Source organism: Odocoileus virginianus, chromosome 31 (assembly GCF_023699985.2).
Source record: "Odocoileus virginianus isolate 20LAN1187 ecotype Illinois chromosome 31, Ovbor_1.2, whole genome shotgun sequence".
Classification (NCBI taxonomy): domain Eukaryota; kingdom Metazoa; phylum Chordata; class Mammalia; order Artiodactyla; family Cervidae; genus Odocoileus; species Odocoileus virginianus.
The window spans coordinates 33,682,763-33,709,445 of NC_069704.1; the positions used below are offsets into that span (position 1 = coordinate 33,682,763).

At 37.0% G+C, this 26,683-nt stretch overlaps 1 protein-coding gene across 5 annotated transcripts in view; it reads left to right on the forward strand.

Annotated features, from left to right (window-relative positions):
- GKAP1 (G kinase anchoring protein 1) overlaps positions 1–26,683 on the forward strand; it is a 99,266-nt gene that overhangs the window by 29,040 nt on the left and 43,543 nt on the right. For all 5 annotated transcript variants that reach the window (XM_070459571.1, XM_070459569.1, XM_070459570.1 and 2 more), the window contains exons 5-7: positions 1,485–1,562; positions 5,391–5,514; positions 8,364–8,386. In XM_070459571.1, coding sequence (XP_070315672.1) covers positions 1,485–1,562; positions 5,391–5,514; positions 8,364–8,386 — 225 coding nt within the window. The remainder of the gene's footprint in view (positions 1–1,484; positions 1,563–5,390; positions 5,515–8,363; positions 8,387–26,683) is intronic.

The window sequence follows — 26,683 nt, forward strand, 5'->3', positions numbered from 1 at the left end:
TTCCCCCTCTTTTTGTTATCTTAGTATAGGGTTGGATGAGATACTTTCAAAGGGATAACATTGATTAGAAATAAATGATTTATCAGTTCCTGATGTCCAGTGTTAACATTTTTCTAATTTTCAAGGTATTCCTTTGAAACAGATTACTCCTTTTAGGAACTGATTTCTGTTTTAGTTCAGTTTTTAAAAATCATTAGACAGCAGAAACAATTCTGAGTAACTTTGGCAAAAAATAATTTGGTAAATGATACTAATTAACAGATTTGAATTAAAAACTAAACAATGAGACCTTGGGAAAGATGAAAACTAAGAAATTCTGGGTGCTCTTAGGCATGAACTAGTAGAGCTAGTATACTTACTTTTAGAGGCTATAATCAGCTGATTGAACCCTTCTTACTTTGTGTTTGTTCTCAAAATTTAATTACCAAGAGAACAAAAAATAGCTCGGTCCTTTGCTCCCATCCTGTTGATGGTTGGAATGGCAGCTGAGATGTTTGGGTATGCTAGCAAGTGGTATAAAGAATCAGGTGGTGACTGTCTTACCAGAATCCTAGCACACTGGATTGAAGTGTTGTTATTCAGAGGAATAAAGGAAGGTATTGTGGGCAGATTAAAAGCAATGCCCACTGAAGTTATATTTTTATTATATGGTATGCATAAGTTGACACATACATGTAAACAAATCCAGGATAGTTTACTCTTATCCTACTGCAACTATCCTATATTTAGCTGCAGACATACCTTACCCCCAAAGGTAGACACCTCAAAGTCTCTTTAGCTACAGTACCAATTCTGTTGGACAGTTAGGAAAAGTAAGTCTTAGAGACTAATTTGATTGGAGGTGGCAGAATCTGGATTGTCAGAGCTTAAGGTAAGACTGAGTGGTGAGAGAGAGGAACCAAAAGAGATCACAAAGAATCATTTCACTGTAGTAGTATTAGATGGCTTTAAAGGTAGACCAGTCATACAAAAGGAATAAAGAGAAAACAGTAAAAAGATGCACTGTAATTTTTCTGTAACATCAGGCATATGCCAAAACAATTGGTCACCTTATTTAAAGGTTCTGTACCTGCAAATTAGTCTATATTAAGGATATGGTATGTTTTATAATGCTTGTTGAGTTTTTAGTATTCTTATTTGTTTTTAGTAACATTATATTTTCTGTGTCCAAAACTAGATACCATCTTTGACATCTGTTATAGTGTAAATTTCTTTGTAAGATTTTTTTTATTAGAGTAAAAACATTGTGTTACATAACAGATAATTGACAATGAGGAAGTAAAAATATCAAAATTGTAAGTTTTTGCTTTGGTATCATCTATAAAACATGGAGTTCTCTACTTTGGTATGGATAGATAGCTTTGGAAAACCCAGTTGTTTTTTAAAGTATTTGTTTTCTTATTCTGTATATATTATCATAGTTATTTTGCTGGTGTCGTATAATTTGCTATATCTGTTTATTGTGAAACTGTTTTTACTTTTAGCTGACATCTGAAATGTTTGAAGCAGATCTTGAGAAGGCATTGTTGCTGAGTAAATTAGAATATGAAGAACACAAAAAGGTATTTACACATTTATTGATTTAGATATTTTAAGTCATCAAAAGTTTGAACCAGCCTTCCCGAATTTTGTATAAAAGTTCTCCTTTAAAGTCTGTCATAAAAACCCATCCTTGTATCAAAGTATTAACATAAAGTTTTTATGAGATTCTCCTCAAATTTTGAGAGATACCACAAACACATGGACTGAGCTTTGTCTGGTGATTTGGAATGTTTAGTTAAGAAATTTCTCCACCCACAATGAAAGGGAGAGAGGAAATGAATAGCAGATGATTTATTTTTACTTATTTTAAATGAACATAGAAAATAGTTTAGATTTAAAATTTTGAGTAACTCTGTGTACAAGGGCATCCATTAAAAGACCCTCTACTGAAGATACACTGTAGTTAATTAAAGTAAATGAGAGGACGTTTCTGATAATTTGACCTTGTGAATTTAGCATTTATCACTAAGCTTGATACTGGGTTATGTGTTGAAATGCATTATATAGCTTGTAACTGTAGGGATATTTAAGCAAAAAGTAGCATTTGTTTCTATTTTCTGTATTTAAATTGAGCATTTATATTATCTCCATATTGTTTAACGTTTTAGTCTTTTGCATACATTGGTAATTTTTTTTTTGGTCTGTAAAATTTTTTCAACTTGTGGTTACTCAGTGGTTGATCATAAATAGCATTTGGGCTTAAGGGCCTTTAGACTATATCATTGTACACTAACTCCTTCATTCAACGTGAAGGGTGTAGAGGAGTGAACATTTATAGTAGATGATTTTGCTATTTATTTGTAGCTCAAGGGAAGAGGATGAAAGTTGCCATTAGACTGGACTTGGTACACTGTATGTGTTAGTTTCATTTTCCGTGTCCCTATTTGTATTATCTGGAATAATCAAGAATAACTGTAATCCTTACTGTTATTTGTTCATTTAGACACAAAGCTAGCAATTACAGCTAACTTTACTATGGTTTAATCATTTAAATGAACTTTCAGATTACACTGGAAAAATCCTCCTGACTTGCTCGGTTCGAAGATAAAATTTATCAAATAGAATATTATCATACAGTGATGATTTGTTGTAAAATATCTATGTTCTAAAGCTAAAAGGATTAGCTATACCTATAGAGGAGGAGTAGAGTAGATGGTATTGGTAAAATATGCTCCCAGCCAGTTTTTTTGCGGCAGTCATAGGCCGGCACCGAAAAGCGCAGGCTTTACCGGACTGTAGGGATTCTCAGAGAACGGTCAGACTCCTTCCCTGTGCGGTGGTGGCGGCTGCCACTTAGTTGCTTTTGCTGCTGCTGCTAAGTCACTTCAGTTGTGTCCGACCCTGTGCGACCCCATAGACAGCAGCCCACCAGGCTCCTCCGTCCCTGGGATTCTCCAGGCAAGAACACTGGAGTGGGTTGCCATTTCCTTCTCCAATGCATGAAAGTGAAAAATGAAAGAGAAGTCACTCAGTCATGTCCGACTCTTAGCAACCCCATGGACTGCAGCCCACCAGGCTTCTCCATCCATGGGATTTTCCAGGCAAGCGTATTGGAGTGGGGTGCCATTGCCTTCTCCAATGAAATGGCTAGTTTGATGTAATTACACTGATGTAGATTTTAAGTCAGTATTCCAATAAAATAACTATGATTATTTTAGCCTAAAGGTTTTCATAATAGCTTAAGTGTGGGATGGCATTTTCTATCCTATCACTCGTTCACCATATATATTTTTTAATAGTCAAAAATTGCTAGGCATGCAATACAAAGATAGAGACATGGTCCAAGCTATTGAATTTAGTAGAGGGAGTGAAGTGAGAGACACACATATACTTGTAGTGTATAGTATTGAGAGATTTTATGTTTTCATTGCAATGGGAATTCAGTAAGATAGAATTTTCTATGCTTTTGATGGGGGTGGATTTTAGGAAAGGATTCTTTTTTTATTTGATAAATCTGAAGTGTTACAATATGTAAATATAAGATATATAGTGTGTTAGTTTGATCTATTTGCATATTGTAGAATGATTGCCAGTGAAGCGATATTTATCATATGATAGTGTTGTAGTATATAATATTGTTGATTTTTATTCATTATACTGTGCATTGGATCTCTGTGGGTTATTTATTACTCATTATAAGTTTGTATACTTAAACACCGTTGGTCTCATTTTACCATTCCCTGGTAACTAATTTTACTCTTTTTTAATAGGTTTGACTTTATTTTTTTAAAAAGATTCCTCATATAAGTGAAATCATTTAGTACTTCTCTTTCTCTGTCTAACTTACATCACTGAGCATAATGTTATCAAGGTCCATCCGTGTTGTGACAGAATATCTTAGGATGGCAGGATATCTTAGGAAAAGGTTCTTAAAGAGGAGTCTTACTTGATGTATTAAAAGTTCATCAGTTAGGCAAGAGAAAGGCATTCTCAAGGAAGGAGAGGAGAGTATGTATCTTGTATGTATACATGTGAAAGAGTAGCATTTTGAAAAACTGTAATTTATTTATTTATTTTTTTTTGAAAAACTGTAATTTAGTACCTAGAGTTGCTGGAGATACTGCCACCAGAATAGACTATAAACATGTGTGCAGACTTAGGAGATTGACTTTTATACATTTGTTGGGAGAGAGCTGTTGAATATTTTTAACTTTTCAGATTTCAGGTTTTGATTTTAGAAACTCATGCTATAACAGTGTAGAAGATGAGTGGTGGGGCTAAAATTAGAGAGTATTGTAATATCAAGTTAAAGAAGGCAAGGGAAATGACAAAATACAAAGTCCATGGGGTTGCAACGAGTCGGACATGACTGAGCGACTGAACTGAACTGAACTTCCCTGCTGGGGATGAATAAAAGAGAATAGATTTAAGAGTTCTTTAGGAGATAAACTCAACAAGACCTAGTGAGTAATTTGCACATAAAATATAAAAGAAGAATAGGCAAGGGTCACTGAGGTTTCTAGCCTAGATAGTGTGTAATGATGGTGACATTAAATAAGGTGCTTACTAGGAGTTCAACATGCTTAGTTTGCAGATATTTACTGAATATTCCATGTGAGTTGTCTGTACATACACAAGTCATCAGGTAGAACTTTAAATTTTGAGTTTGAGGAACAACAGGTATAAAGGATATGAAGATAGGTTAAGAATGGAATAATGGTGAACAGCAGCTGCATTTTAAAGAATATAGTTGGGAAAAGAGAAACCAGTGAAGGAGAAATAAGCATAGTCAGAAGTGTATTGAGAAAACCAAGAGATGCTTAAAAAAAATGTCCTTGGATTTAGCTTTGAAAAAGAAAACTGAAAGTGTGAGTTGGTCATTTGTGTCTGACTCTGCCACCCCATGGACTGTAGCCTCTGTCGATAGAATTCTACAGGCAGGAATACTGGAGTGGATTGCCATTCCCTTCTCCAGGGAATCTTCCCGACCCAGAGATCAAACCTGAGTCTCCTGCATTGTAGGCAGATTCTTTACTGTCTGAGCCACCAGGAGGTTGACTTTAATTTTAGTGTCAGAAACTAGCAGAAGCCAGATTTCAGTTCATTTGAGAAAGGAAATTGACCCTAGATTATTGTGTTAAGTTTGGTCCTGAAATGAAGAAGAGGATGAGCACCTCAGAGTTATAGATTAAGGTATAGCTTTTAATTTTTATTTTAGTGTTTAATAGGCAAAAGATTAAGTATATCCATAAACAGGTAACTTTTTATACAGTTTGGCTAGCCTCTGTTTTGGTTTTTTTCTTTGCCTCTTATCTTTAAAAATATAACTTTAAGAAACATATTGCATATTGGTGAATTGATTTTACTGGTGTAAACTAAGCTTAATTATTGTTGGTAATTTTTTTTAGGAATATGAAAATGCTGAAAATGCATCGACTCAGTCAAAGGTTGTGAATAAAAAAGACAAAAGAAAGACTCATCAGGGAAAAGACAAACCTCTCACAATATCACTAAAAGAGTTTCAATCTGAAGGTAATATATGTACAAAATCTATTAAGCCAGAGAAACTATTCTGAGTCTTTGTATACTTAAGTTTAAGTACCTTTCTAATTTTTAAAATAAGATTGTTTTATTAATATGTTACTTACAATGTAAAACATGTAAACCTGCTTGGAAATAAACTATTTGGGGGTTAAAGTGATTTAAACACAGTCATTAAAACCTCATAAAATTTCAGTAAGAATTTATCTTTCTGTATTTCTGAATTTGCCCCTTTTCTAAAATTCACTGAAAATAAAAATTAATATTTGTAGTTTTTAGTCATCTTGAAACATATTATTGTCCTTACACATAAAGTAATTTGACTTACACTAGACTAGAAATAGGGGGCTTCCCAGGTGGCACAGTGGAAAAGAATCTGCCTGCCAATGCAGGAGACATAGGAGACAGCGGTTCGATCCCTGGGTTGGAAAGATCCCCTGGAGAAGGAAATGGCAACCCACTCCTGTATTCTTGCCTAGAGAATCCCATGGACAGAAGAGTCTGGTGAGCTATAGTCCATGGGGTTGCAGAAGAGTTAGACATGACTTAGCAACTAAATAACAACAAGCCATGCTTACACCAGTCAAAACAGTTGCTGACCAGATAAACAGCAAGGTCCAACTGTATTGCAGGGAATTATATTCAAAGGAAAATAAGAGTAGTTGCTGACCAAATGAACGGCTATTTGTTCATTGATCTTGAAGTCAGTTTGACTTGTATGAATTTCAACTTAATACATTGGTTACCTCGTGGACTGTAGCCCACCAGGCTCCTCTGTCCATGGAATTCTGCAGGCAGAGAATACTGGCATGGGTTACCATTCCCTTCTCCAAGGGGTCTTCCCAACCTGGGGATCAAACCCAGGTCTCCTGCATTGGAGGCAGATTCTTTACCATCTAAGCCATCAAGGAAACTGTCCATGAGGATTAGTAAGACCATAACAGTGATATAAAAAAAAAAATTCACTGTTTTTAGAAACAAGCCTGTCTGTGCATTCAGTTCAATTCAGTTCAGTCGCTCAGTCGTGTCTGACTTCTTGCAACCCCATGAACCGCAGCACGTCAGGCCTCCCTGTCCATCACCAACTCCCAGAGTCCACCCAAACCCATGTCCATCGAGTCGGTGATGCCATCCAACCATCTCATCCTCTGTCGTCCCCTTCTCCTGCTCTCAATCTTTCCCAGCATCAGGGTCTTTTCAGATGAGTCAGCTCTTCGCATGAGGTGGCCAAAATATTGGAGTTTCAGCTTCAATATCAGTCCCTCCAATGAACACCAAGGGCTGATCTCCTTTAGGATGGCCTGGTTGGATCTCCTTGCAGTCCGTGAAGCTAGGAATAAATTTAGAGGATTGCATTGTTTACATTTAAGGATGAGGAAAGTTTTTCCTATAGCCGACTTTTCTGATTAAGTCATTTTGTTCTGGGGTTAAAAGAACAGATACATGTTAAATTTCCAATTTTAGTAAGAATGATTTTATATGAGTTATGTCATCATAAACTAGGCAAAGCTATGAAAAGAATCTTTTTTAAAACTTTATTTTTCATATGTTTAAATACTATATAAATTTATTAGATGAGTTGAGAATGATATTAGTATGATATTGTTAAAGGCAGGCTGTACAACTATTTCAAAACATGACAAACACAATCATGGTTCTTCCCTGGCTTCACATTGAATACTAAGTAGAACATGCAAGAAGAATGACTGAGTAGCCTATCAGGATTTGGTAGCTTGACCTGAAATTTATGATTTTGAGATTTACTGGGTTTATGGACTCTATTGTGATCAGTGGATGCTTTAGAGAATTGGACCCAGGTTTTAGATTTGCAAATAGATTTCTCATAAGAAACTATGCTGCTAAATTACTTTTAGTCCTTGAGAATGGAAAGTTTCTACTGTGCCTGAGAAGCATTGTTAAATATTAGATACCTTGATTATCTCCAGTTTAAATAAGAACACTTGCTACCTATTAGTTTCAACCTTTTGTCTGTGTGGATTCCCTGTGTCTTGCTTGTAATCATTTCCCAGAAATACTGTGTTGTTACTAAGTCAATGGTTTGTTTAAGTTCAATATAGTTGTGTCAACATAAATATACATTAATTTTTAGGATTTTTTTTACAGTATTATCACATCACTATAATATGTAGTTTTAAAATTTAAAAAACCTAGCTAACAGTTTTACAGGACACAAATCACTGTTCTACCTTTTATTCCACAAAGGCAGTGGTCTGTACAATCTTTACACTAAGAGTACCCTGTGATTTGATTTTAGACATGTTTACCTCCCTTCAAGTGCTCCCCCCCAAAAAAAAATTTATGTGAAACAACAAATTTAAACTATATGAAATTCAAATGTTTAGAATTTAATAGTACCCCTTGGTATGGGTGGCATTTAGTGGGATATGAGTCCTTAAGCTGAGCAAATTAGTAATTATATGGTAAATTTTAACATCTTATCCCTAGAAAAGTAAATCTGATGTGAGTCCCAGACAGCCCCCAAATGACTTCTGTGACTCATACTGTTGTTGTCCAGCTGCTAAGTTACATCCAGCTCTTTTGTGACTCCATGGACTGTAGCCCACCAGGCTTCTCTGTCCATGGAATTTCCCAGGCAAGAATACTGGAGTGAGTTGCCATTTCCTTCTCAAGGGGATCTTCTTGATTCAGGGATGCAGGCTGATTCTTTACTGCTGAGCCACCAGGGAAGCCTGGTGTGTAACTCTTATAATTTTGAAATTCTTTTCAATAACTTAGTTTAAATATTTTGTACATATTGAAATATTTTATATGTTAATGTCCTTCAATGAAGTCTCACCATTTTTTTTTTTCATTTACAGATCACATTAGTAAAAAGACTGAGGTAAGTGTTATTGTAACCATCTTTATTCTAGAAAACATTTGTTTGGTTTTAAGAGTAGTACTTTAGTGTTTTTCTATAAGTTTTATTTGAGATACAGCCGTTTAAAGGATAGCCCATGTTTGTCATGAATAATTAAACTCAATCCTTTGTCTTGCAATTAAAATAATATAAAGTACAATACAGTAGAATAAAAATACTATTTGCATAAAATATAGTATCGTTTGACTTTAGCATCCTAATTATTGTGTGTCTAAAGGTTACCACATGTAAGCTTAAAATTTTAGGGGAAAATGGTATAATACCTCAAACTTTATTTAAAAAAAAATCCTGAAACCATGGCTCAGGATATTTTGGAATTACAGAAATTGTGAGGTAAGCTGTGATTTTATTGTTTATACCTGTGGATAACCTGGTCATATATTTCTCTTATCATTTGCCATTAGAGGGTAGTGCAGCCTACACATACTTTTCTAGTGTTATTGGTCACTTTTTTCTATTAAGACTAATACAGTCTCTATAAACCTTTTAGTATTGGCAGATACTTCTATAAAATACTTTCTAATATTGAGGAAGGTACTAATAAAATGTTCTTTTGACTTCTTTAGGTAATAATCTAAGGTTTCATTATTTTTGTGTCATGTGTGTTTTCTTGTTAGTAATTGCATTAATTGATTTTTTCAATAGTCAGATGTTCCTTGATTTCACCGTAGAATACATATATAATTTTGACCATTTTTGTTGTTTCAGATGTCTTCTTGACAGGTCAGGGAAATGAAATCTATTTCTAAGAATACCACATCTATATAACTCTGTTAACTATATTAGTAATATAGTCCTCAGCTGTGCACACAAACACAAAACTCATTTATTGTTAAAACAGATGATTGAAATTTTTAACATTATTTACAAACCACTATCACTGTTTTTAGATGAAAATTTAGATGACTGCAAATATAGACTGAATATTATGTACTAGAAGATCCCCTGAAGAAGGCAGTGGCTACCTACTCCAATATTCTTGCTTGGAGAATTCCATGAACAGAGGTGCCTGGTGGGCTACAGTCCATGGGATCACAAAGGGTCGGACACGACTGAGTGACTAACACACACACACACACATTAATTATGTGTTTTAAAGTGGAAAATGTGTACTTTTGGACTGATGTCATTTTTTTTTTTAGTTCATTGATTTATTGGGAGGGTAGTTTTATGCAAATGATAAAGCAGATAACACATATTCTTCAGAGAGTACTGGCAACTGTTAGTGGAGGGAAAGATAATTTTTATGAACTATTTATGCTTGCTCTTTTTTCTTCACTGACATGAAAGGGGGAAAAAAAAAACAGACTGACAGGATCTATTTAATATATTTAACCCAAGTTGTATTTAAACAAACATGTGACATAACATATGTTTTGTGTTTCATTATAGTTTTAGGGCTGTATTGATCTATTTTTTTAATCTATTTTTAAATAATTTGATATGTAATAAAATTCACTGTGAGTAATACTGATGATTAAGATGTAAACATCTGTAAATGCAGTCTAATTATAATTTATTTCCTACATAAATATTTTAAGAAATTGGTCACAAAAATATGTATCTCACATTATTCTATGATATGTATTAAAAATATACCAGGTTATGTTCTGCTGCTATTGGATGTATTACTAATTTTCTGGGGACTTGGATATTTAAACTGAAGAAATTGAAGAAAGTGGGGAAATTGAAGAAATTAGGGAAATTCTTAAATTGAAGAAAGTAGGGAAAACCACTAGACCATTCAGGTATGACCCAAATCAAATCTGTTACGATTATACAGTGGAAGTGACAAATAGATTCAAGGGATTAGATTTCATAGAGTGCCTGAAGAACTATGGATGGAGGTTCGTGACATTGAACAGGAGGCAGTGATCAAGACCATCCCTAAGAAAAAGAGATGTAAAAAGGCAAAATTGTTGTCTAAGGAGGCCTTTCAAATAGCTGAGAAAAGAAGAGAAGCTAAAGGCAAAAGAGAAAAGGAAAGATATACCCATTTGAATGCAGAGTTCCAAAGAAGAGCAAGGAGAGATAAGAAAGCCTTCCTCAGTGATCAGTGCAAAGAAATAGAGGACAACAACAGAATGGGAAAAACCAGAGATCTCTTCAAGAAAATTAGAGATACCAAGGGAACATTCATGCAACGATGGGCACAATAAAGGACAGAAATGGCATGGACCTAACAGAAACAGAAGATAATAAGAAGAGATAGCAAGAATACACAGAAGAACGATACAAAAAAATCTTCATGACCCATATAAAACCATGATGGTGTGATCACTCACCTAGAGCCAGACATCCTGGAATGCAAAGTCAAGTGGGCCTTAGGAAACATCACAACGAAAAAAGCTAGTGGAGGTGAATTCCAGCTGAACTATCTCAAATCCTCGAAGATGATGCTGTGAAAGTGCTGCATTCAATATGCCAGCAAATTTGGAAAACTCAGCAGTGGCCACAGGACTGGAAAAGATCAGTGTTCATTCCAATCCCAAAGAAAGGCAATGCCAAAAAATGTTCAAACTACTGCACAATTGCACTCATCTCACACACTAGCAAAATAATGCTCAAAATTCTCCACCAGGTTTCAACAGTATGTGAACCGAGAACTTCCAGATGTTCAAGCTGGATTTAGAAAAGACAGGGGAACCAGAGATCAAATTGTCAACATCCATTGGATCATAGAAAATGCAAGAGCATTACAGGAAAACATCTGCTTTTGCTTAACTCTCTCCACTTCCCTTGAGTGTGGGATGTATTTAATAACTTGCTTCCAAAGGTAGACTGCAGAAAATGAGGGAAAGTAACTACACTGGAGAAACCTGGTAAACACAGCCTTGACCAGGTGATAAATGTTAATATTAGTGTTAAATCATGTTGGTAGTATGTATCCTTGATGTGATGAGAACGGTGTAATCCTCTATGGTTTTTTCCCCTAAAACACATGTCTAGTTTTGAGAAAAACATCAAACAAATGCATATCCAGGACCGTTCTACAAAATAACTGACCATTGTACCTGTATGACTTGAAAATATAAAGGTCATAAAAAACAAAGTCTGAGAAAATGTCATGGCTCAGAGAAGGCTAAGGAGACAAGATAACTAAATGTAATATATCTTGGATGGGATCTTGGAACAGAAAAAGAACATTAGAGAAAACTAGTTCTAGGGAAATCCAGATAAAGTGTGGAGTCTAATTATAGTAATAATGGCAATAATGGTTCCTTAGTTGTAAGAAGTGTGCCACAATAATGTAAGAAGTTATCAACAAGGGACACTGGGTGAGAGATGTGTATGGAAATTTTCTGTTTTCTGAAACTTTACTGTAAATCGAAGACTTTTCCGCATTTAAAGGTTTATTTTCAAAATTGATCAGTGGGTTCAAGTGTTGTGAGTCAATATAAAGTTAGGGTTAAGGCTAGTAGCTATTAATAATTATTTCCTTGATTCATTATTTCTTTAGAGCTGTTATTTAACTTTTTGCTTCAGGAGTACATGCATATAGTAATAATTTAATGGTAGAATTTATAAAATCAGTGGTATCTCAACTATTGTCATTCTCTTACTACATATTAAAATCCTCCTCATGTTTCAAGATTGACTCTGGGTCAAGCTGTGCAAGCGTGTTTATAGAGTTTTTCGGACATGCTATACTTTCTCATCTTGCCTCCCATGTATTCTTTCCTTCCATCTTTCTCAGTGGTGTTTTGTCTATGAGTAGTTGTTAGTTCTTATAAGAGAGTGTGAAATCAGGAACAACGTATGTCACCATCTTGGTGATGTCACACGCCTCCATCTTTCTTTATTTGGCTAACTATGCTTTAGAACTTGGCCAAAGAGTCACTTTTTTTCCTGGAAAAGTTACCTCATCATGGTCTTACTTAGGTGCCCAAACATCCTGCATATACTTGATAGCACTCAGCATCCTGTTTTATCACTGTTTTGCTTCTTCACTAAAATTTGGTTTTTTGGAAGTCTGAGACCATATCTTACTGCTTTAATTTCTCTGGTAGTCCTAACTCCTTTCATAGTGTGTGTTTGTGCACATGTGCACTGACTCCTTTCATACTGTGTGTGTGTGTGCGCGCTTGCCTGCATGTGCATATGCTAAGTCGTGTCTTGACTCTTGGTGACCCCATGGACACATGAATGTTGATTGATGAATGAATGTTCTGCCTTCTTACTAAAACTTTCTCTAGCCTTTTTTGACTGATTCTCCTGTGTATTTTTATCACACTGTAACAGAGAAACATGTTTTAATTGCTCTGCCAGTTCAAGCACATTGTTAGAGTCTTCATGGAGCTCAATATTAAGAAGAATTCTGAGACTGCATCCTTGCTCAGCAAGAAAAAGTGCCACTATCAGTTAATTATGTTTGCCATTAATAAAAGAGGAAGAAGTGGCTTCATGCTTGTATTTTTCATCTCTGACATGTTCAGAACAGTGCTTAATTATTATGTTTATTATTATATCGTGTGATAGTTTCTATCTTTCTCAGTAAATTGTGAGTTCCAAAAGAGTAGCTAATATGTAGCATAGTGCTAATTGCATAGTAAAGGTTTAACAAATAATTATTTCAAGTCATATTCAAAACTTGAGTCTATCAGGGTCTGTTCTAGGGGAGAGAAGATAGACTTATCCCATTAATTTTTAATATTATGCTTATAGATAGAACACCATTATTTAGATTTTTTTAATTGGAATAAATTCAGAGCACCCAAGTGTGGAAAACAGAAATAACATGCAGATGGAGCATTTTGAGGTTTGCATGTTACTGTATATTAAGGTATCTTAAAACTTTAAAGCTAGGAGGCTGTTCTTCTAAAATGTGGCTTGGAGCGCTTAGAAATATGAAACAAATTGACAACAAGTGCATTTGTATTTGCCAGTTTATAAATGACATGTTCTTCAGATAGGAAACAGGTGCTCAGTGGGAAACTGGATTTGCTTTTAATTGAAGTATAATTTGCACACAATAGAATGCACCAGTCTTAAGTATGCAGCTTTGACACATATGTAAAGTTATATGACCTACATTTCTATTAAGATAAAGAACATTTTCATTACATCAAAAAATTCCCTTCTGTATCATCCCTGTCATTCCTCGTGCCCTACCCTGCTTCCTACAGGCAACCACTTTTGTGGTTTCTACTGTCATAGATTAGCCTTGCCTCTTTATTTAAAATAAAGCATACAGTATGTTATTCTGTAGTCTCAGCAAAATGTTTGAAGATTCATCCATGTTGTTGTGGGTCACTAGTTCTTTTCCTTTCCATTGTTAAATTATATTCTGTGGTGTAAACATGTTTAATGAGTTTATTCATTTCCCTGTTGGTGAACATTTGGTTTGTTTCCATTTTTTGACAGTTATGAATGAGGCTGCTGTGATATTTTAAAGAACAGCTTTATCAAGGTATAATTTACAGGTGCTATAAACATTATCCATTTTAAATGTAACTTTTTTTTTAAGTGTACTGTTTAGTGAATTTAATGTGACTGTTTACAGGGTCGTACAGTCATTACCATGATCTGATTTTGGTATACTGCTGAAGAGTTTTCCAAAGTGGCTGTACCATTTTATACTTGTGGAAGTATAGGTAGGAATTTGTGAAATAAGGAAAGTTATTGTTGCATTGCTGGCAGGAAGGCTAATAAAAGGTTTTTTAATGATGCTAACTAACTTTAGTACCTGCACTCTTGTTCAGTTCAATTCAGTCAAGTCGTGTCCGACTCTTTCCGACCGCATGGACCACAGAACGCCAGGCTTCCCGTCCGTCACCGACTCCTGGAGCTTACGCAAACTCGTGTCCATCGAGTCTGTGATGCCATCCAACCATCACATCCTCTGTCATCCCGTTCTTCTCCCTCCTTCAATCTTTCCCAGCATCAGGGTATTTTCCAGTGAGTCAGTTCTTCTTGTCAGGTGGCCAGAGTATTGGAGTTTCAGTGTCAACATCAGTCCTTACAATGAACACCCAGGACTGATCTCCTTTAGGATGGACTGGTCGGATCGCTTTACAGTCCAAGGGACTCTCAAGAGTCTTCTCCCAACAACACAGTTCAAAAGCATCAATTCTTCAGTGCTCAGTTTTCTTTATGGTCCAACTCTCACATCCATACATGACTATTGGAAAAACCATAGCTTTGACTAGACAGACCTTTGTTGGCAAATTAATGTCTCTGCTTTTTAATGTGCTGTCTAGTGTGGTCATAGCCTTTCTTCCAAGGAGCAGGTATCTTTTAATTTCCTGGCTGCAGTCACCATCTGTAGTGATTTTGGAGCCCCCAAAAATAAAGTCTGTCACTGTTTCCATTTTTTTCCCCATCTATTTGCCATGAAGTGATGGGACCAGATGTCATGATCTTAGTTTTCTGAATGTTGAGTTTTAAGCCAACAGTTTCACTCTCCTCTTTCACTTTCATCAAGGGACTCTTTAGTTCTTCTTTGCTTTCTGCCATAAGGGTGGTGTTATCTGCATATCTGAGGTTACTGATATTTCTCCTGGCAATCGTGCTTCCAGCTTGTGCTTCATCCAGCCTGGCATTTCACATGATGTCATCTGCATATAAGTTAAATAAGCAGGGTGACAATATACAGCCTTGACATACTCCTTTCCTATTTAGAACCAGTCTGTTGTTCCATGTGCAGTTCTAAATGTTGCTTCTTGACCTGCATACAGATTTCTCAGGAGGAAGGTCAGATGGTCTGGTATTCCCATCTCTTTCAGAATTTTCCACAGTTAGTTGTGATCAACACTGTCAAAAGCTTTGGTGTAGTCAATAAAACAGAAGTAGATGTTTTTCTGGAACTCTCTTGCTTTTTTGATGATCCAGAGGATGTTGGCAATTTGATCTCTGATTCCTCTGCCTTTCCTATTTTTTTTTTTGGTTTGGATTTTATTTTTTTTGTTTTGTTTTATGATTTTTTTCATTTATTTTTATTAGTTGGAGCCTAATTACTTTAAAATATTGTAGTGGTTTTTGCCATACATTGACATGAATCAGCCATGGATTTACATGTGTTCCCCATCCTGAAACCCCCTCCCACCTCCCTCCCCATCCCATCTCTCTGGGTCATCCCAGTGCACCAGCCCTGAGCACTTGTCTCATGCATCCAACCTGGACTGGCGATCTGTTTCACACTTCATAATATACATGTTTTGATGCTATTCTCTCAGATCATCCCACCCTCGCCTTCTCCCATAGAGTCCAAAAGTCTGTTCTATACATCTGTGTCTCTTTTTCTGTCTTGCATATAGGGTTATCGTTACCATCTTTCTAAATTCCATATGTATGTGTTAGTATACTGTATTGGTGTTTATCTTTCTGGCTTACTTCACTCTATATAATGGGCTCCGGTTTCATCCATCTCATTAGAACTGATTCAAATGAATTCTTTTTAATGCCTGAGTAATATTCCAAGGTGTATATGTACCACAGCTTTCTTATCCATTCATCTGCCGATGGACATCTAGGTTGCTTCCATGTCCTGGCTATTATAAACAGTGCTGCGATGAACATTGGGGTACACGTGTCTCTTTCACTTCTGGTTTCCTTGGTGTGTATGCCCAGGAGTGGGATTGCTGGGTCATATGGCAGTTCTGCTTCCAGTTTTTTAAGGAATCTCCACGCTGTTCTCCATAGTGGCCATAATAGTTTGCATTCCCACCATCAGTGTAAGAGGGTTCCCTTTTCTCCACACCCTCTCCAGCGTTTATTGCTTGTAGACTTTTGGATAGCAGCCATCCTGACTGGCGTGTAATGGTACCTCATTGTGGTTTTGATATGCATTTCTCTGATAATGAGTGATGTTGAACATCTTTTCATGCCTTTGTTAGCCATCTGTATGTCTTCTTTGGAGAAATGTCTGTTTAGATCTTTGGCCCATTTTTTGATTGGGTCATTTATTTTTCTGGAATTGAGCTGGAGGAGTTGCTTGTATATTTTTGAGGTTAATCCTTTGTCTGTTTCTTCGTTTGCTATTGTTTTCTCCCATTCTGAACACTGTCTTTTCACCTTGCTTATAGTTTCCTTTGTTGTGCAAAAGCTTTTACATTTAATTAGGTCCCATTTGTTTATTTTTGCTTTTATTTCCAATATTCTGGGAGGTGGGTCATAGAGGATCTTGCTGTGATTTATGTCAGAGAGTGTTTTGCCTATGTTCTCCTCTAGGAGTTTTATAGTTTCTGGTCTTACATTTAGATCTTTAATCCATTTTGAGTTTATTTTTGTGTATGGTGTTAGAAAGTGTTCTGGTTTCATCCTTTTACAAGTGGTTGACCAGTTTTCCCAGCACCACTTGTTAAAGAGGTTGTCTTTTTTCCATTGTATATCCTTGCCTCTTTTGGCAAAGATAAGGTGTCCATAGGTACGTGGATTTATCTCTGGGCTTTCTGTTTTGTTCCATTGATCTATATTTCTGTCTTTGTGCCAGTACCATACTGTCTTGATGACTGTGGCTTTATAGTAGAGCCTGAAGTCAGGCAGGTTGATTCCTCCAGTTCCATTCTTCTTTCTCAAGATTGCTTTGGCTATTCGAGGTTTTTTTGTATTTCCATACAAATTGTGAAATTATTTGTTCTAGTTCAGTGAAGAATACCGTTGGTAGCTTGATAGGGATTGCATTGAATCTATAGATTGCTTTGGGTAGTATACTCATTTTCACAATATTGATTCTTCCAATCCATGAACACGGTATATTTCTCCATCTGTTTGTGTCCTCTTTGATTTCTTTCATCAGTGTTTTATAGTTTTCTATGTATAGGTCTTTTGTTTCTTTAGGTAAATACACTCCTAAGTATTTTATTCTTTTTGTTGCAATGGTGAATGGTATTGTTTCCTTAATTTCTCTTTCTGTTTTCTCATTGTTAGTGTATTGGAATGCAAGGGATTTCTGTGTGTTAATTTTATATCCTGCAACTTTACTATATTCATTGATTAGATCTAGTAATTTTCTGGTAGAGTCTTTAGGGTTTTCTATGTAGAGGATCATGTCATCTGCAAACAGCGAGAGTTTCACTTCTTCTTTTCCTATCTGGATTCCTTTTATTTCTTTTTCTGCTCTGATCACTGTGGCCAAAACTTCCAAAGCTATGTTGAATAGTAGTGGTGAGAGTGGGCACCCTTGTCTTGTTCCTGATTTTAGGGGAAATGCTTTCAATTTTTCACCATTGAGGATCATGTTTCCTGTGGGTTTGTCATATATAGCTTTTGTTATGTTCAGGTATGTTCCTTCTATTCCTGCTTTCTGGAGAGTTTTTATCATAAATGGATGTTGAATTTTGTCAAAGGCTTTTTCTGCATCTATTGAGATAATCATATGGTTTTTATCTTTCAATTTGTTACTGTGGTGTATTACATTGATTGATTTGTGGATATTAAGGAATCCTTGCATTCTTGGGATAAAGCCCACTTGGTTATGATGTACAATCTTTTTAATATGTTGTTGGATTTTGTTTGCTAGAATTTTGTTAAGGATTTTTGCATCTATGTTCATCAGTGATATTGGCCTGTAGTTTTCTTTTTTGGTGGCATCTTTGTCTGGTTTTGGAATTAGGGTGATGGTGGCCTAACAGAATGAATTTAGAAGTTTATCTTCTGCAATTTTCTGGAAGAGTTTGAGTAGGATAGGTGTTAGCTCTTCTCTAAATTTTTGGTAGAATTCAGCTGTGAAGCCATCTGGTCCTGGGCTTTTGTTTGCTGGAAGATTTCTGATTACAGTTTCAATTTCCGTGCTTGTGATGGGTTAAGATCTTCTATTTCTTCCTGGTTCAGTTTTGGAAAGTTATACTTTTCTAAGAATTTGTCCATTTCTTCCAAGTTGTCCATTTTATTGGCATAGAGCTGCTGGTAGTAGTCTCTTATGATCCTTTGTATTTCAGTGTTGTCTGTTGTGATCTCTCCATTTTCATTTCTAATTTTGTTAATTTGGTTCTTCTCCCTTTGTTTCTTAATGAGTCTGGCTAATGGTTTGTCAATTTTGTTTGTCTTTTCAAAAAACCAGCTTTTAGCTTTGTTGATTTTTGCTATGGTCTCCTTTGTTTCTTTTGCATTTATTTCTGCCCTAATTTTTAAGATTTCTTTCCTTCTACTAACCCTGGGGTTCTTCATTTCTTCCTTCTCTAGTTGCTTTAGGTGTAGAGTTAGGTTATTTATTTGACATTTTTCTTGTTTCTTGAGGTAAGCCTGTAATGCTATGAACCTTACCCTTGGCACTGCTTTTACAGTGTCCCATAGGTTTTGGGTTGTTGTGTTTTCATTTTCATTCATTTCTATGCATATTTTGATTTCTTTTTTGATTTCTTCTATGGTTTGTTCATTATTCAGCAGCGTGTTGTTTAGCCTCCATATGTTGGAATTTTTAATAGTTTTTTTTCCTGTAATTGAGATCTAATCTTACTGCATTATGGTCAGAAAAGATGACTGGAATGATTTCAATTATTTTGAATTTACCAAGGTTAGATTTATCGCCCAGGATCTATTCTGGAGAAGGTTCCATGTGCACTTGAGAAAAAGGTGAAATTGATTGTTTTGGGGCGAAATGTCCTATAGATATCAATTAGGTCTAGCTGGTCCATTGTGTCATTTAAAGTTTGTGTTTCCTTGTTAATTTTGTTTAGTTGATCTATCCATAGGTGTGAGTGGGGTATTAAAATCTCCCACTATTATTGTGTTGTTGTTAATTTCCCCTTTCATACTCATTACCATTTGCCTTACATACTGTGGTGCTCCTATGTTGGGTGCATATATATTTATAATTGTTATATCTTCTTCTTCGATTGATCCTTTGATCATTATGTAGTGCCCGTCTTTGTCTCTTTTCACAGCCTTTATTTTAAAGTCTATTTCTTCTGATATGAGTATTGCGACTCCTGCTTTCTTTTGGTCTGTTTGCGTGAAATATCTTTTTCCAGTCCTTCATTTTCAGTCTGTATGTGTCCCTTGTTTTGAGGTGGGTCTCTTGTAGACAGCATATACAAGGGTCTTGTTTTTGTATCCATTCAGCCAGTGTTTGTCTTTTGGTTGGGGCATTCAACCCATTTACATTTAAGGTAATTATTGATAGGTATGGTTCCGTTGCCATTTACTTTGTTGTTTTGGGTTTGCGGTTATACAACCTTTCTGTTTTTCCTGTCTAGAGAAGATCCTTTAGCATTTGTTGAAGAGCTGGTTTAGTGGTGCTGAATTCTGTCAGCTTTTGCTAGTCTGTAAAGCTTTTGAATTCTCCTTCATATCTGAATGAGATCCTTGCTGGGTATAGTAATCTGGGTTGTAGGTTATTCTCTCTCATTACCTTTAAGTATGTCCTGCCATTCACTTCTGGCCTGAAATGTTTCTATTGATAGATCAGCTGTTATCCTTATGGGAATCCCTTTGTGTGTTATTTGTTGTTTTTCCCTTCTGCTTTTAATATTTGTTCTTTGATTTGATCTTTGTTAGTTTGATTAATATGTGTGTTGGGGTGTTTCGCCTTGTGTTTATCCTGTTTGGGACTCTCTGGGTTTCTTGGACTTGTGTAACTATTTCCTTCCCCATTTTAGGGAAGTTTTCAGCTGTTGTCTCCTTGAGTATTTTCTCATGGCCTTTCTTCTTGTCTTCTTCTTCTGGGACGCCTGTGATTCGAATGTTGGGGCGTTTCACATTGTCCCAGAGGTCCCTGAGGTTGTCCTCATTTCTTTTGATTCTTTTTTCCTTTCTGCTTCATTTATTTCCACCATTTTATCTTTTACCTCACTTATCTTATCTTCTGCCTCCGTTATTCTACTGTTGGTTCCCTCCAGAGTGTTTTTGATCTCATTTATTGCATTATTCATTTTTAATTGACTTTTTTATTTCTTATAGGTCCTTGTTAAACATTTCTTGCATCTTCTCAATCCTTGCCTCCAGGCTATTTATCTGTAACTCCATTTTGTTTTTGAGATTTTGGGTCATTTTTATTATCATTATTCTAAATTTTTTTTCAGGTAGATTCCCTGTCTTTTCCTCTTTTGTTTGGCTTGGTGGGCATTTTTCATGTTCCTTTACCTGCTGGGTATTTCTCTGCTTTTTCATCTTGTTTAGATTGCTGTGTTTGGGGTGGCCTTTCTGTATTCTGGTGGTCTGTGGTTCCTTTTTGTTGTGGAGGTTTCTTCCAGTGGGTGGGGTTGGCTTGTCAAGGTTTCCTGGTTAGGGAAGCTTGCATCAGTGTTCCGGTGCGTGGAGCTGGATTTCTTCTCTCTCGAGTGCAATGGAGTGTCCAGTAGTGAGTTTTTGAGATGGTTCTATGTGTTTGGTGTGACTTTGGGCAGCCTGTATGTTGACGCTCAGGGCTATGTTCCTGCGTTGCTGGAGAATTTATATGGTATGTCTTGCTCTGGAACTTATTGGCTCTTGGGTGGTGGTTGGTTTCACTATAGGTATGGAGGCTTTTGGATGATCTCTTATTAATGTTCCCTGTAGTCAGGAGTTCTCTGGTGTTCTCAGGTTTGGGGCTTAAGTCTCCTGCCTCTGAATTTCAGTCTTATTCTTCCAGTAGCCTCAAGACTTCTCCAACTATACAGCACTGATAATAAAACTTCTTGGTTAATGGTGAAAAGATGCTCCACAGTGAGAGACACCCAGAGAGGTTCACAGAGTTATATGAAGAAGAGGAGAGGGAGGAAGGAGATAGAGATGAGCAGGAGGAGAAAAAGGGGGACTCAGGAGGAGAGAGACAGATCTACGCAGTACTCTGTTCCCTAAGTGTTCTCCATAGCCCAGAACACCCACAGAGATTCACAGAATTGGATTGAGAAGAGAAGAGGGAGGGAGGAAATAGAGGTGATCTGGGGGAGAAAAAGACGAGTCAAGGGGGAGAGAGTAATCATCACACTCCTGAGTAAAAATGGGTACTGAATATTGGATTCTTAAGTGTCCAAAATTGCTATCAAATACTGAAAAACAAAGATTAAAAATCTAGAGTAGAGGTTAGACTCTTAAAAAATACAGTATTGAAAACAAAAAGACAAAAAATTTAAGAAATATATATGAAGTTCGCTTTAAAAATAGGGTCTTTTTTTTTTTTTACAAGATTTTAGTGGGTTATGAAAATGAAAATTAAGGAGTTATAGAGGAGTAATAGAGGACTTTAAAAAAATTAAAAGAAAAACAAAAAAATTTTTAATTAAAAAATAATAATAGTAAAAATATATCTAGGAATTTCTCTGGAGCTGTGTGCGCAGTGTGGGTTTGGTTCAGTTTCAGATAGCTCCTTGTTCCTTCCAGCTTACACTTCTTGATATCTGCACCTTCTGGTGTAGTCGGTGTTAACTACAGGGATTTTAATCTGTTGCACTGGTCACTTCTGAAGTGGTTCCCTTTGTTTATTTGGCTTCTGTTTGCAGGTCTCTTCAGTGTCTAATTTCCGCCCTGACACAAGCAGGCGGAGGTGGTCTCTTGTTTAGGTTGCCTTGTTCAGTCGTGCTGTGGGGAGGGAGGGCACTGCAGACAAGTATCACTGGCGTGTGTGGGGAGTGCTCACAGTGCTCCGGCCCCACTGGGTTTGCCCCCACTCGCTGCATGTGTGCTTTCCCATCTACACTGCTCAGGCTCCAGGTTGCTCTACAGGGAGCAGGCCCTGAGTTGCGTGCACTTCCCAGGCCTAAGCCACTGAGGTTCCAGTTTTCGGGTACTCCACAAAAGCGCAGACTCGGTTGGGCCTGTGTTTTGTGCCTTCCCCGCCCGAGCAGCTCAGGCAGCCAGGAGCTTGACGAGTGCTGTATCCCCTCCGTGGTCCCAGCCTCAGTTTCTGCGCGTGCCGGTTCAGTGCACCTTGTGTCTGTTCTGGGGAGCTGGTCTCTAGCTGCGACCCTCCCGGCGGATGTCAACCATCCAGAATCTCAGGAAGTCTTTGGTTAGAAACTGGAAGCCTGTTTGCAGTTTGGTAGGGGATGCCGTCTCTGGGGCCGAGTTTGCCCCTTTCCCCTCCCCCCTGCCTCCTACCTCTGGTGGGGGATGGGCCTGTCCACAGCTGGCTAGCTCTTCTCTGGAATTGCTCAGTCCTTCCTTTGTTTTGCGAATGGGCTGGCAGTGTCTTCGGTTAGGGCTTTTCGCAGGTTAATTTTCTCTCTCTCTTGCTATCCCACAGTTTAAGTTGCTATCTCTGGTCAGCTCCCTCTGATTGTCCTCAGGGCATTCAGGCCCGGTCCTTGCCCTAAGCAATGCTGCCAGCTCCTCTGTTCAGAGGAGAGGAGCTTGCTGGTGGCAGATGTGAGTGTCTGGGGTACTCTTCTGCTGGGAGTTGCTTTTAGGCATGTAATCTGTGGGTTTTATTTATCTTTCCTCCCGGTTAGGTTGTCTTCTGAGATTCGAAAACTTCCCCCAGACCTGCCAGTGCGAAGGTTTCCTGGTGTTTGGAAACTTCCTCTATTAAGACTCCCTTCCAGGGACGGGTTTCTGTCCCTAACTCTATTGTCTCTCTTTTTATCTTTTATATTTTGTCCTACCTCCTTTCAAAGACAATGGGCTGCTTTTCTGGGCACCTGATGTCCTCTGCTAGTGATCAGAAGTTGTTTTGTGGAGTTTGCTTAGCGTTCAAATGTTCTTTTGATGAATTTGTAGGGAAGAAAGTGGTCTCCCCGTCCTATTCTTCCGCCATCTTAGCTCCTCCCCTCTCCCTTTTCTAAATCCAGCTTGAACATTTGGAAGCTCTCGGTTCATGTACTGTTGAAGCCTGGCTTGGAGAATTTTGAGCATTACTTTGCTAGTGTGTGGGATGAGTGCAGTTGTGCAGTAGTTTGAACATTCTTTGGCATTGCCTTTCTTTGGGATTGGAATGAACACTGACCTTTTCCAATCCCGTACCCACTGCTGAGTTTTCCAAATTTGCTGGCATATTGAATGCAGCACTTCCATAGCATTATCTTTTAGGATTTGAAATAGCTCAACTGGAATTCCATCACATCCACTAGCTTTGTTCATTATGATGCTTCCTAAGGCCCACTTGGCTTCACATTCCAGGATGTCTGGCTCTAGGTGAATGATCACACCATCATGGTTTTCTGGGTTATGAAGATCTTTTTTGTATAGTTCTTCTGTATATTCTTGCTACCTCTTCTTAGTATCTTCTGTTTCTGTTAGGTCCATGCTATTTCTGTCCTTTATTGTGCCCATCGTTGCATGAAATGTTCCCTTGGTATCTCTAATTTTCTTGAAGAGATCTCTAGTCTTTCCCATTCTATTGTTTTCCTCTACTTCTTTCCACTGATCTCCACTGATCACTGAGGAAGGCTTTCTTATCTCCCCTTGCTCTTTTGGAACTGTACATTCAAATGGGTGTATCTTTCCTTTTCTCCTTGCTTTTAGCTTCTCTTCTTTTCTCAGCTGTTTGAAAGGCCTCCTCAGACAACATTTTGCCTTTTGTGTTTCTTTTCCTTGGAGATGGTCTTGTATTACTGCCTCTTGATCACTGCCTTTAGTACAATACACTCTTGAACTAAACTTTAAATGGCGAAAGATTTTCAATTTTTATTTGTATTCCTCTATGCCAACAACAGCAGGAAGCGTAATTAAAAGCAAAATGCTTTTTAAAATAATAAGTTGTAATAATTCTTAGAAATAGATCTAATAAATGATGTGTAAAACCTATATTGGGAAAATTATAAAACTTTATTGAAAGACAGTAAAGACTTAAATGGAGACAGTGTGTTCATGGATTGGCAGACTTACTATAAAGGGGTCACTTTTCCTCAAATTAATCTGTAACATCAATGTAATCTCAATCAAACTCACAGTTTAATTTTTAAACTAAAAATGAAATCACTTCTAAAATTACTGTGCAAGTGCAAAGAACCAAAAATAGCCAAAATATTCTTGAGGAAGAAAAAGATAGGTGGATTTGAACAATCAGAGATCCAGGATTTTTTTTTAAACTAATACTGTAAAGATTTGGCATAGTGATAGACGAATAGACCTTTAGAACAAAATGGCCCATAAACAGAACAGCCATATATGTACCTTGATTCTAGTAAAGTGATGTGAATATTACTGGAAAAAGGATTTACTTTTTAGAATAAGTGGGGGTTTGAAGACCCAACTGAATATATGGGGGAAAAAAGATGGGATTATTCCTTTACATCAGTTCAGTTCAATCGCTCAGTCGTGTTGGACTTTTTGTGACCCCATGGCCTGCAGAATGCCAGGCTTCCCTGTCCATTCACCAACTCCCAGAGTATACTCAAACTCATGTCCATTTAGTTGGTGATGCCATCCAATCGTCTCATCCTCTATCATCCCCTTCTCCTCCTGCCTTCAATATTTCCCAGCATCAGGGTCTTTTCAGATCAGTCAGTTCTTTGCATCAGGTGGCCACAGTACTGGAGTTTCAACTTCAGCATCAGTCCTTCCAATTAATATTCAGGACTGATTTCCTTTAGGATGGACTCGTTGGATCTCCTTGCAGTCCAAGGGACTCCCAAGTCTTCTCCAACACCACAGTTCAAAAGCATCAATTCTTCAGTGCTCAGCTTTCTTTATAGTCCAACTCTCACATCCATACATAACTACTTGAAAAACCATAGCTCTTTTGGCTTAAAACTCAACATTACTTCACATCATACACAAAAATTCATCCACAGTGGATCAAAGGCCTAAAAGTCAAAGGCAATGTTCCAAATAATTCAGGTGCAAATGCAGGAATAATATGTTTATGATTTTAGGGTAAAAAAACCACATAGCCCACTAACTCTAAATGTATACATTGAATCAAGTACTTTTTCCCATTGAAGTATGTTAGAAGAATGAAATAATGGTCTTCAGAGTAGGAAAAGATTTTTTCCAAAGAACTCAATTGAAAAATGGGTAGAAAAACAAGTACTCACGAAAGAGCATATTTACATGTGCTTAAAACATATAAAAAGATGTCCAGCCTCTTTCCTAATCAGGGACACATGCAAATTAAAACCACAGTAAGAATACTATTTACCTTCTGTGTTGGCAGAAATCAGAATCTGATGATTTGAAGTATTGCTGAGGATGTCGAATATGAATGTGTGTGCTAAGTCACTTCAGTTGTGTCTGACTCTGTGATCCTATGGACTGTAATCCCCCAGGCTCTTCAGTCCATGGGATTCTCTAAGCAAGAATACTGGAGTGGGTTGCCATGCCCTCCTCCAGGGGATCTTCCTGACCTAGGAATCAAACCTGTGTCTCTTGGCAGGCAGGTTCTTTGCCACTGGTGCCACCTGGGAAGCCCCCAGGAATAAGGAATGCTTATGAAGAAGTAATCTGTTACAAATAGTTTGGTCCAACATAATATTGGAAATCACGGTCAGGGCATTTAATTAGTCAAGAAGAAATAAAAGACATCCAAATCGGAAAGCAATTAGTAAAACTATCACTATTTGCAGATGACTATTTGCCGTTAACCCTTGACTAGTGCAGGGGTTGGGATGCCAACCCTCCATGTAGTCAAAAATCCATGTGTGATTTATAGTTGACTCTCTGTATAGCCAGTTCCTCTATATTAGAGGTTCCTGTGTTTGAAGTTTTGCATTCAAGGATTCAGCCAACCATAGATAGTGCAGTACTGTAGTATCTACTATTGAAAAAATCCATATATAAGTGGACCCATGTGGTTCAGACTCTTGATTGTTCAAAGGTCAGTTCTAACATAGAAAACTATAAAGATTTCGCAAAAAAACTATTATAACTAATAAGTGAACTTTGCAGGGTACAAAACCAGTATACAGAAACCTTTGTCATTTCTATGTACTAATAGTGAACTATCAGAAAGAAAAATTAGGAAACAATCCCATTTGCAATTGCATCAGAAAAATAAAATACCTAGGAATGAATTTAACCAAGGAGGTGAACACTGAAAACTGGTGTACACTGAAAACTACAGGAATACCCTAGGTTCAGTTCCAGACCACCGCAATAAAGCAAATACAGCAGTAGAATGAGTCACACAAATTTTTAGTTTCCCAGTGCATATGTTATGTTTATAATATACTGTAGTCTATTAAGTGTACAATAGCATTATGTCCTTTAAAATGTTCATATAGTAGTTAAAATACTTTATTGGATAGAAAATGCTAATCATATGACAACACAGGATTGCTGTAAACCCTCAGTTTGTAAAAAACTCAATAACTGTGAATCACAGTAAAGCAGAGCATAATAAAACAGGGCATACCTGTATTCTCATCCACTGGTCCATTTATTCCTGTGCTAATACTGCAATGTGGTCATCACATCATAATGTCTTATATATGAAAGAGTGAGGGGCAGTTGTTAGTCATATTA